Below are 12,958 nucleotides of genomic sequence, written 5' to 3'. Positions count from 1 at the left end.
GTATATAGCTTTAGTGATTATATGTTGTTTTTTTTTTTTTTCAAAAGATTAATTTTTTATTTATATAAGAGCCAGGGTACAGGCCAGATGCGCGGGAGGGTGAGAGGATTCACCAGAGATAGAGCAGGGAACAGAACAGGCAGACTGACGAAATACACTGCTGAGGGGAACAGCGGGCAAGACAGGAGAGGTCTGCTCACTATGTGGGTTGCTCTGAGGCTGGCGAGGATCGGACCTGCACTGCAGAGACTGCGGACAGCTTCACAGCACTGTGCTCAACCGCCTGCGCTACCAGGGAGTTCTGTGATTATATATTTTTTTAAGTATTAAAGTTTTGGGGAAGCTTAAAAAAAATTTGCCTTTCTTTAGGAAAAAATTACCTAATCACTAACTCAAACGGATTGTATTCATATCATTTATAATCAATCATGTATGATTTATTATTCCTTGATGACTTCAACAAGTGATTAGCTAATAATGAGTGTTTCACTCCAAATCAGTTTTGTGAGGTTCTATTGCCTTCCTTCCCACCTCTGAATGGCCTGGTTGGTGCCACCTGAGACTCCTGAAGAACATTCCCAGCCTCCCTCTAAACTCACACCTCCTTAAACACCGTTCTCATTCCTTTTCTCCAGCTGTCACCTCCCTTTCCTGGCATGTCACCTCTCTGTTCAGGTCCCAACTAGACTTGCCAGCCACGTTCTCCAAGAAGCCTTCCTGCATCAGATTTATTCATCCATTTCCATTTTCCTGCTTCTTCCTGCTTGTACTAGTTTTTATTTATTTATTTTTTTAAACTTTGGAGTAGGGATACCTTCATCCTTAACCAGAAGCCCATGTGACTCTGAGGGGCTTTGAGGTTTGATAGACTTTGCCTGATAGAAGATGTTAAACATACTCCAAAGTATAAATGTATCTTAAGTCATTTAAACAAGTAGAGCAGATTATGACTTTGACTTCCTTGTCAAACTTTCCCATGCCAGCCACTGTGAGCATGGGATTTTCTTTCCTAGTGATTATTGCACATGGAAAAAGCTATGGAGAACACATAGAAACTCACTGACATCCCTCCCTCTCCCCACTGGCAAATGCGTTGGGAATCAACCAGCAAATGCATTGGGAACTGGTTTTGAGACTGTGGGTTAGGTCTTGGGTACCAGTTAAAGTGGCCTGTGGAAACATTACTGATGCTAGGAATGGCAGGTTGCTGAACATTTTTTGAATTTTCATACTGATTATTATGTTGAGGTTGTCATTGTTGTGGTTCTTATTAAATTCCCCTTCTGAGGACAAGGGAGCCCAGAAATTAATATTGCTCCCTTCTCCCCAGAAATTAATTTATTCCAAGCTCTTTGATTTAGCTCACTCAAGTGTAGCTCTAGAACAGCTATGATCTGTCAGGAATCAGCAGTCATTTTTCATATTCACCTGCCTACCAGCTGGAATTTTAGGCTTATAACAAATTTTCATATCTGATGATTCATTATTTCCTAGCTTTCTAGCCATGTGTGAATCACCATATAGTGAGTATTGAGTGACTAGAGTTAGCAGAAACCTTCACTTGTGTGGGTCTCCCTGGGTAATTGTAATCCTGTCACCCCCCTCCATTCCATAGAGGTATCCCCTCTGTGAGAAAAGGATTTGGGTCCATGCAGCTTTAAAAATACAGTGTTCCGTAGCTTGTGATGTTCTAGGATATACAGTGGACACCGATGAGTTATTGAAAGTAATTTTGCCTTTTCATCTCTACATGCTTTGCCTGTTTTAAATTACCTTACATAGTGATGCAACACAAATTTTATTTTCATACCTGTCCTGAATATTATCACTAACCAAAATTCACAAAGCATTTCCCAATGCACACAGGAGGAGAATTACATTAAAATAAAGTATCTGGAGCATATGAATAACCAGGATGTGATAAGGGAAAGAAAAAGGAGTAAATGGGCTTCCCACTTGTAGAATTACCTCATGCCCCAGATTAAGAGTCTACTCACATTAATAAAATTCACCAAAGAAAATGGGAACACCATTTATGACTCCTTCTAGCATATTAAATACTCCTTTACTACACTATAGAGATATAGCCTTCATTTTGGAATTTCAGCTCAGCCACCATCTTTACAACCTCACAGTGGATTTCATTAATCACTCTAAGGCACTTCTTAATTTTAGAAATATACCAGTAATCAAATAACTCACAACAGTGTGAGTGCAGATAACTGTTAGTCATAATTTCATGCTGCCCTTTATTGTCCATTTAAATTTCAGCTCATTTTTCTTTAGACCAGGAATGCATCTGTTGCTGTTCAGGGAGCACAATACAAGAATACAAGACCACATCATGCAGACCTCTGTAGGAGAGCACCCTGTGTCTGCATCTCTTCTCAACATGCAGACCCATGCATGGGTGAAGTAATGCACTCTTGTTTTCAGAGTTCTTCCACATAGATCTATCTTCTCATTTAATTGTGGTCTCATTATCATTGTCATTTTTTTTTTTAAATTTTTATTTTGACTGACCAGGCTTTGCTTTGCCTTTAGAAATACATTTTAAGTGGTAAGTCTAAACTTGAGGATTTATCCTAGATCACACTATATCTCAGTTTTGTTATCTGCAAATAAGAGTAGTAATAGGATCTCCCTACAGACTTTAAAGGATTAAAGTGAGTTTAATGGCCCAGATCACTTAGTATGTGCTGACCCCATGGTGACGAGTCAATAAGGGTCTCATCCTATTCTAGTCTTACATCGTCGTGACTGGTGTGGTATAAAACTGATTATTGCCAGTTGGGATACCTCGACTATTTCCCTTTTTATTGGCTTTGTTTCCATTTTCTTCTACACCATCATAATCCCCAATGGACTTGTATTGCAGGTACTTGAGTGTTGTCAGCTGGAATGAGGGACAGGAGGGAGGCCTAAGTGTAGCCTCCATGTACACTGTTCACAGTTCACATCTGTGAACTCCAGGTTCCTGAGGGTTTAATACCGTGATCCTTCATCATCTAATACTTACCTTTTGACCATGGCACTACTTACCTTTTGACCTTACCTGGACTCACCACCATTGTCCACAGTTGAACTATAGGAGCCATTCGCCTTTTTCCCATTACATGTTACTAGAGAATCTTTAACAATTTCTCCTGTTTCTACCTCCTTGCACACACGTTTATATGTTCCACATTATTGCTTCACATTTTTAAAAAGAGAAGAAGACTTTAGTAGGAGGCAAGATAGAGAAGAAATGGGAATACTTTTCTTTCATGCCACCTTTTTAAAGAAATGGAGTAGGTTGGAAATGAGGCAGAACAGCAGTGATTGTCTTGTCTGTCTGCTTACTTGTTTCTTGATTCATTCACTCATTATCCAATATTTATAGCTCCTTGTTCTGAGCAGGTACTGTGGTAGGAATGCACCATGAAGTGTGTCTCAGGTATGACCCCTTGAACTTTTATAATCCCCAGCTAGGATATAGTGGTGGTTTTTGAGCAGGGGAAGTTTGATTGTCAAAAGGGAGGCACTGAGAAAGAAGAAAAATCTGTGCAGGGCCTTTAACAGGTACATTCAGTGGTGATTAGAGAGGAGGGGGTCATCAGGGGCTTCTGTGTGATCATGGCCCATCTGGGGTAGACTTTGAGAAACACTGAGCTGCGTGTTATCCTGGACTTTGGTGATTATCTAGATCAACTCATTTCCTAGCCAAGAATGTGTGCAGGAGAAACGGGCAAGTTGAAGTGCCATTTCCAAGGGCACAATTCCAGTCACAACCTATTTTCTCCAGGACTTAGAGTCCAAATCTGTATCTTGGGATTTCAAGAGAAACTATTACTTTCATCTTTATTTGTACTTAATTGTTTTGGTAATTATGGAAATAATTCCTATTTATTCTAGAAATTTTGGAAAATAGAAAGGGAAAGCATAAACAGTTACATTTTACTTGTGAGATTATGATTTTTTTCTGTTTACTGTTTTCTGAATAATTGGGGTATGTGTATGTACTTCTAGCATAACATATATTGAAACTTTTTCCAAATCTCTAATTGAATTTCAAACCTGGTTTTCTTGTGTAGTTTATTTACCACTTTTTAAGGTATGTGCTCATTTAGAGGCTTTTTCTAGTTTTATGTTTTTATAAGCAAAACTGTGACAGTAATCCTTGTACTCACTTACTGCAATTTCCTTGGTTCATTACCAGAAGTAGAATTTGCTGATTCATTGTTTCATATTCTCTTCAAAGTTGATAGCGATAGTGGGGGTCTTGGAGAGAGAAAGAAGAATCTCAGAGTAAACAGTTGCTTGTGGTTTTTTTATGACACCCACTCCCATCAGCTATGCTTACTTGCATTAGGAGCTCATATGTGCCCTACTTACTCATGTCTGGAGTCAGCCCTGGCTTTGAGGAACATATGTGAACAAAAACTAGACCAAGAAATCATACAGATTTATAAAAAAGCAACTGGCAGCTGACTGGCCTTCCCTCCTGGGACCAGACTGGACATTTTACCAGCTGTACCACATGGGCTATTGGGTTGGGAGACCCTATGACTTTCATTCAGGACAAGTTTTCATCAATGACTCCTGTCATGTTGTGTCCAGATTGATCAGGAATGTGGGAATTGTCCTGGGGAGAGTGAGAGGATGTGGATTTTCCAGTCCGGTGCTGCCATACCCTTAGCTGTGTGGCCTTTTAAAGGGTCATCTAACATTTTGCTTAATGAAGACCGGTGATCAGGAAGACCCCTTTAGCTTGAATTTTGCCGGAGTTGAAGTTTTTGGATTTACCAAAGCCAGACTAGTTCCCCCGTAATTCACTTTGGGATGTTGGCATCTTAATGGCCCATTCAGAGATCATTCTAGGTCTTCCAGAGCAACTAATCTACACATCCTGACTGTGGGTATGACAGCCACTTCCCTCTTTTGCTCTCTCACACTCTTCCCTCCTGCCAAAAGTATTTTTGCATGCCCATCTATAGGCAACTTAAGTATTTTCTTTATTTCTTTTTAATTTAGAGATGATTAAAATTTTAAAGCATCCAATAAAATATTTATTTCCATAAAGCATTGCTTCTAAATATTGAAGACTTCAGTGCTTTGAAAATAGAGAAGAATAGTGTTTCTAAATGTACAGTGTTAGAGAATTTTGTGTGATGAAGTGATGTTGTTGGAAAGGAAATACAACACTGTCACCATTTTAAATTAAGATGGCTTCCCCCTGAAAATTAAGAAAATCAAAACCACGGCTTGGAATTTTCTCTGCAGATCAATAACTTACAGGATGATATAAGGAAATCCTTGCCTATTGTGTAGCTTCTATGTGAATGAGTCAGCCTAAAATAGTAATAATAATATAATTATTATTTATATTTACTAGGTAATACATAAAAAATTTCACTGATACTTTTTAACTGATGTGAAATATAGGTTTCTTCACAGTCTTTTTTGGTTTCATGTGGTCTAAATAATGCTTAAATAGAAAAAATGTCTTCATATTTTAGTGAATAATTTGTGCTTTTTATACAATTCAGCCAAATTTAAGTGTTTGTTTTATATGGGTGAGGTAAGTAATTCTCATAAAAGCCCATTTCCAACTAAAAGAGAATATCTAAATCTTTTTATTCTCTATTGCAATTTGTTTTTAAGAAATTACACTAGACTTGTCTTTAATAATAATTAAAAAGAAACACTTCTCTTAGGGTAATTCAAATTGAGTATTCTATAAAAAGAGTAGTTTCCAAGCACAAAAATGGTGATGAGCAAGTGATGCTATGTTTTATCAATTCCTAAGTACTTTAGAAAGGATTATTTATAAAAATAAATACTGTTTCATTCCATCCAATTATTCATTTACAGACAGTTGCTTCTGCTATTCCCATTCTCTTGTCCCTCAACATTTCTTTTCCATTTTTGGTTTTAGTTAACCGTGACCTGATGATAAAGTTTCCAGTACAGTGATACACAGCACTTATGCTATTCACTGTTGAGCTGTTTTGCAACTCCCTTGTTTGTCTTCTTTCTTCCCAGCTTTATAAGAGTTGGAGTAATCAGCAATATAGAGAATTTACCAGATGCTATTACTGACCTTTGCAGTAATTCTGTTGAATTATTGTGGTCCTTCTGTTGATGTGCCTTGATTTAGCATATAATTCTTCCTTTTCAAGTTAAATTTGTTTGTAGTTTAGTAATTAAAGTTGGTCTGATTTGAAAGCAGGATGTAAAATCAATGCAAATCATTTGCATGTGCGAACTCTAGCCTTTAAAAAAGATTATTCTATTATTGCATATGATCATTCAGCAAACATTTACTACAAGCCTATTATATACCAGGTACAGTGTTCAGCACTGTACAAAGACTGACAAACTCAGGGTCCTGGCCTTCTGGGGGAGTGGAGGGAAGTGAATGATGATCTTGATTCTGCTTCCCCAGGAACTAGTGGCTCCATCACTAACCAAGCATTTACCCACGAGCAAGTTACTTTTCTAGCCCTGGTTCCTCATGTTATGAATGAAATGATTTTCCTGGATTCTCTTTAATGCCCCTTTTAATGTAAAATTGTCAGTCTTTTATTATAGCATATTTTTGTTGGGCTTGTATTATCATAGCTTAGGCCCACTAGCTACATATTACAGTTAAAAATAAACAGGGGTATTCCAATTTTTCTGCATCTAAGGAGCTTGGGAATCACCATTCTATCCCAACAGCAAATAAAAGCTGAACAGACTGAAAAAGTCAACAACTCTTCATGGGCCTGTAAGAGAAGGAAGGAACAGGGCAAACCATTGCCTCCAATATTGGAGAGGCTTACAGGCAAATACAGGGAATGGAGGCTTATGAGAACAGAACACAGACTCACAAGCAGTACAGTGTAGCAAAGGTAACTTCTACAACAGATGTGCTGGCATAACTGGACATCTGCATGTAAAAAAAGACTTACTTTTTTTTTACACCTTTTTTTTGAGTCTCTTTTTATACCTTTTACAAAACTAACTAAAAATGGATCACAAACCTAAATGCAGAACACAAATAACTGTAAAACTTCTAGAGTGGAACATAGGTGACTTTTTAGATACAACACAAAAGGCATGCTCATAAAAGAAACAATTGATAAGTTGATAAATTAAAAACTTCTGCTCTGTGAAAGATAATATTAAGACAATTAGAAAAGCCACAGACTGAGAGAAAATATTTGCAAAACAACACATTTGATAAAGTACTATTATCCAGAATACACAAGTAGTTTTTAAAGCTCAATAATTAATAAACCACTGATAATGAAAAAAATGAACAAACACCTCTCCAAAGAAGATGTAAGCATACAGATGGTAGAAATATAAGGCAATGTAAGCACGTGGAAAGATGTTCCACATCATGTGTCAACAGGGAAATGCAAATTAAAACAACAGTAAGATACCACTGTACCCCTATTAGAAAAGCAAAAATCCAACACTGACACCGCCAAATGCTGGTGAGGAGGTGGAGCAATAGGAACTTTCATACATTGCTTGTGGGAATGCAAAGTTTTACCATTACTCTGGAAGGCAACTTGGTAGTTTCTTACAAAACTAAGCATACTCTGACCATTTGATCCGTATGATGCAGCAATCATTCTCCTTGTCATTTACCCAAAGGGATTTGAAAACTTATAGCATATGCATATCTATAGCAACTTTATTTATAATTGCCAAAACTTGGATGCAACCAAGATGTCCTTCAGCAGGTCAATGTATCAATAGGCTGTGCTCCATCCAGACAATGGAATATTATTCAGCACTAAAAAATGAGCTATCAAACCATGGAAAGACATGGAAGATCCTTAAATGCTTATTATTAAGTAAAAGGAACTAATCTGGAAAGGCCATAGACTGTACTATTCCCACTATATGACATTTTGGAAAAGGCAAATTATGAAGACATAAAACAAACAAAAAAAAAGATCAGTGGTTGCGAGGACTGAAAGTGAAATGAATGGGCAGAGCACAGAGAATTTCTTGGGCACTGTGTCCTTGAGAATATAGCAGACACAAAGCAAGAGACTGCAGTCACGAATAGCTCACAATACTCTGTGTGATACTGTAATCATGAATGTGTCATTATATTTTTGTCCTAAGTCTGAGGATATGTAGCACCACTAGCAAACTCTTAACCGATGGCTGGTGACTATCATGTGTCAATGTAGGGTGATCCTTGATAAAAACGTACCATTCTGGTGGGGAATATTGATAATGGGGGAAGTTATGCATTTATGGGGGCAAGTGGTGTTTGAGAAATTCCTATACCTTCCACTAAGTTTTGTGAAAACCTAAACGTGCTCTAAAAACTAAAGTCTTTTTAAAAGACAATAACTTAAGCAGATGGCAGTTGAATAGATAATGCTTAATAGCTTCTGCCTCAAATTAAAATTTTTGAACCTCTAGTAATATCTGCCTTTTCTTTTCCCACAATTTCACTCATATGTTGTTCATAAGTCTTAACTGTTAACTATGGAGTTTTGGCTTCCTGTTAGGTAAAATATTTCATTTAATTTAGTCAAAACCAGTCTTGGAGCAGCCTGGGAATTGTTAGGCACTCTTCCTTCTTACCCATGCAGAGAGTTTCTGCACATTTTTCTTTTTGTTTGTTTATTTTTAGGGAAGAGGGGAGTTGTTTTTGACTTCCCTTTTGTTGGTGAGGTTGCAGCATTGTCTACTTAGCTGGAACATGAGCTGTGATTGGGCTGTTGCTTTGAAGTGGCAACATCATAAATGTCCTATAACAGGAATACAGACTGTTTCAGTATCCACAGTCCTGATTTCTGCTGCTAATCTGATTAGGGGTTTGAGCTGTTCCTGCCTGCAGTCTCTTGCTTTGTGTCTACTGTGTTCTCAAGGACACAAGTGCCTGATTGCTCTATCCCTGCACTATAAAAAAAAATCTCAACCCAATTTTGTATGGATAGACTGAAGGCTGCTGGTTAAGAACTAGCTGCAAACTAGGCTCAGTTATTGAATTCTATGTGCAACCATGTTAAGAAGCCCAGGGATTTCCAGCTATTTGGGAGCTCTCAAATTCTCTGAGAAACAAGGTAAGGCAAGAGAAATAGAAAATGTCCTTATGTGTTTATATTTGGAGAATATTTGTATTTTCCAACTCTACTTTGTATTCTCCTGTGACCAGTTAGCTACACAGTTTTCTCAAAGAACATTTTAAACAGCTAATTGAGTAGAAAGTAGTTTATCTTGTGATTGCTGAAAAACATGAATCTCTTTTTCTGTTGTAAATTATAGATATTGCTAAACCATCAAAGCCTTTATGTAGGAAAAATTGCAAATTAAATTTGCAATATCCAAAGTATGGATCAAATTCTGGATGTGCTGCACGTTAACTAAAATATTTTTCTTAACCAAATGCTATATTTACTAAATTATTTCCAGTAGGCTGTGGCGTTTGTCTTTTTATTAAATCGTCATGTGAGACACTTTGGAATAAAATCTTGTCTTTTTAGTGGCTTTCTTTTGAGCACAGAGGAAAATATATGCTTTCAATTTACTGAAGTAGTATCACAGATTCACTTTACTGATTGAACAAAAGTGAAATATTGAGGTGATTTTGAGTATCGCATTTGAAATTCAGTGATTATATGTAAAATTATTTTCTATCATAAATGCTTTATTGGAAAGTGATTTGAACAATTTCAGCCTCAGATTAAGGCACTTACAAATTTTATCATTTTTTGAATTCTCCTTTTTTCAAATGTATAACAAGGAATTTGTATAGTTAGGAGAAAAGCCTACATATTTAATTAGCAATTTGACCTTTCAATTTATTTGTTCTCTAGCTGGTCAGTATTTTCACATTCAGGGATTCAGGATATATTCTGAGAGATAATGCCACATCAGCATCTGGCAATTTTGTACCTCTTTTTCCTCGGATTTCTGCCCCCAAATATTAAATAGTAAAAGGCATTTCCTTAGGAGAAATTTCTGTTAGTGCTCTACTTGTGACTTTTTTGGTGGACAAATGGTTGCTCTGTCAAAATCTGGATAACAGATTAGTTGCCATTAGACTGGTTATAAATTTTGTCTGTACCTGTTTTTTATTTTCCCATCTACTCAGTTGTGTTTTTGCTATATGGAACTGTTGCCAGCTGTCTCTACATAATGTGTATCTTGGCTTCAAAAGTAAATAAATTCATGGTTAATTTGATGTGTTGTTAATTGTTTAGATGTAAATAAAGGCAGTACAAGCACAGCTAAAATATCCCCTGCTCTTCATCAGCTCCTGTCTGCCTCCCATCCCTACCTCAACATTGAAAGGCATCTCCAATATATCAGGCAGTGATGACTTTCAGTATCTCTGCTTAGCTAAACTGTGACCAAAGTGTTTAATTTTTCTCTCCTTTTTTTCCCCCTGAGTGTATAGCTATGTTATTCAGTATTTATGTGTGTTAAGTTGTTCTTGTAGTCATATGGGGTTATATGATACCTCTGAACTGTCAAAAAAAAAATTTATCCACAAAATGTGTTGGCTGCTTTTCAGGAGAAGGTAAGGAGAACTTGCTCATATAAAATGTATACGTGGAATTTGATTTTTAGGTTTCAGTTTTGCAGTCATATCTCTTATCTGATTGATAGTTTCCTTTTTCTTAAATTTTAGGTTCAAAGGGAGTGTTTGAAGAATTTTTTTTGCCTTGAAGTTTTTTTTTTTTTTTTTGATTTGTTGCATGACTATTTCAATGTTACTTTATTTCTTTCCCCTTAGATTTCAACAGAAAAACCTTAAGCTTCGTTGGATTCCCACATCAAAGAAAAGTTCTAAGGTAAAGTGGACTTTGTTTAAGGAATCTTAAGTTTTAAAGATTTGTAGTTTTAAAAATTACTCTCACATTTCTAATTCATGAATTTCAATGATTGACAGTGTTGTTCTCGCCAGGATTTGTTTTATTAAAACATGTAAATTAAATTGGCTTAACAATCTTATTCAGTCAGCGAAGATTCTTTTTGTATTTAGTGCTGTTAATTAGAATTATGTATAGATTGGTGGTCTTGCTGTCTCTGATATTGCAGATTTATATAGGGCTATTATCTTTTCTTTCTTATACCTGCCTCTAAGCATGGGATGTCCTTTTGCATTCTGTTCACCAAGTAGGAAGCTTTTGATTTTTTTTAATTTTTTTAAAATTTTTTAAAAAATATTCTTTTTTTTTTTAAATATTTATTTATTTATTTATACAAGCACTGGGTACAGTCAGAAGCACAGGAGGGCAAGAGAATTCACCAGAGCCAGAGCGGGGAACAGAACAGGCAGAAGGACCGAAGTACACTGCTGAGGGGAGCAGCGGGTGGCAGGAGAGGTCTGCGCACCATGTGCGACCCTCGCCAGGCAGGCGGGGATCGAACCAGCACTGCAGAGGCTGCAGGCAGCTTTGCAGCCCAGCGCTCAACCGCTGGGCCACCAGGGGAGGCCCCGCTTCTGATTTTTTAAAAGAGGAGTGCAGACTGTTCCTCCATTTTCCTCCTACTTGTCTCCCTTCCCTCCCTTTTCTCCTGCACGCATTGTCCATTTGTGATCTTGATGCCTAATCTCTTAACCTTTCCGCACTTCAGTTCCCTTGCTGCAGGGTGTCTTGTGTTCTAATTTGATTTCCCTAGGGGGCTAAATCTCTGATACTTCATCAGCAATACAAGACAATGTAAAAACTGAAGTTTGTGCCAAACGATATAGCTGTGTCTCCGATAATCTTAGTAGATTGCCTCCCCTATTAGAGTTAAGATTTTTCAAGTGGAGGCACTTGAAAATTATTATCCCTTACACAAACATATGTACAGCTCACCCTACACATGATTATGCTGGAAGGACCCAACTCCATTTTACCTTTCTTTACATTCAAATGTTCTCATTCTTGTTCTTCTTGTATTACATATGGCGTAACATTTCTTCTTTACTACAAAGGATTTGTTTCAATAGCATTAGAATGAACAGTCATCTAACCACTTTCCTCATCAGGCTTAGCCTGGCTCTGTATTTAAAAATAGCATAATTAATCTTAGAATCACACTGGAGGAGTCAAAGTCGTATTTGACCCATGAAACCTCACTTTGATAGTGCTTGACACGTCTCTGAGAGTTCTCATTTTCACATATCTGTAATAGGATCTAAGGCCTATGTCTTAATCTGTTCAGGTTACTATAACAAAAACAGCACAAATTTGGTTTTCTGTGAACAACATTTTTCATAGTTCTGGTAACCTGACAGTAGGACCTAGAGAGCTCTCTGGAGCTCTTTCATAAGGGCATTAATCTCTTTAGTTCTCATGACCTAATCACCTTCCAAATGTCCTATCATGTATTCAATAGTATTTCAACATATGAATTTGGGTGAACACAAACATTCTGATTAGAGTGGCTTAGTTCCTAATATGTATCTAGCAGGTTGATTCAGCTATTGATATAATAGAGCTGTTATATGATGAAGAAAGAGGAAGGAAAGGGACACAGAAAGGCAATGTTTATTCAAGGGTCAGAAAAGAATGAAATATGAAGGTCAGAAGCTTCACTTGAGAAAGACACTCAAAGATACCACTCTTTTAAAATGTTTGTATTATTTCATGTGTATCTATTAAAATGATGGCCTTCTTGAGTAAAATTGACTAGAGGTAGAGGAACCTACCTCCTTCAAAAAAATCTAGCCAACCAGATACCAGAGGCGAAGCTATGAGGCCATGGATTTCATCTGCCAAATCTTGTAATTTTAAAACATCATGAGATGAGTGAACAGTTTATAGGGGAGCCTTTCACAGTGTGGGTGCTAAGAAGTCATTGTAATAGTACACCTGGCATTTTGTAAAAGAAAGAAGGTAATAGCAGAATATCCTGCTCTCAATTTAATAAAATTTCCCCTTGTTGCCATTGCAGGTCATTTAAATAGGCTAATGGGACACATTAAAAAAAAATTGTCATGGAAACAGAAGGCATTTTCTTC

General features: G+C 37.0%; 1 protein-coding gene across 1 annotated transcript in view; it reads left to right on the top strand.

Annotated features, from left to right (window-relative positions):
• Positions 1–12,958, top strand: part of LOC129145692 (supervillin-like) — an 83,356-nt gene that overhangs the window by 52,254 nt on the left and 18,144 nt on the right. The window contains exon 2 of the mRNA XM_054694674.1: positions 10,739–10,796. Within this exon, the coding sequence (XP_054550649.1) occupies positions 10,739–10,796 (58 nt within the window). The remainder of the gene's footprint in view (positions 1–10,738; positions 10,797–12,958) is intronic.

This window comes from Talpa occidentalis, unplaced genomic scaffold (assembly GCF_014898055.3).
Source record: "Talpa occidentalis isolate TD23 unplaced genomic scaffold, MPIMG_talOcc4v2.1 talOcc4.14, whole genome shotgun sequence".
NCBI classification, from domain to species: domain Eukaryota; kingdom Metazoa; phylum Chordata; class Mammalia; order Eulipotyphla; family Talpidae; genus Talpa; species Talpa occidentalis.
The sequence above is the reverse complement of the archived record's forward strand: the minus strand, read 5'-3'. Positions and strand labels throughout refer to the sequence as shown.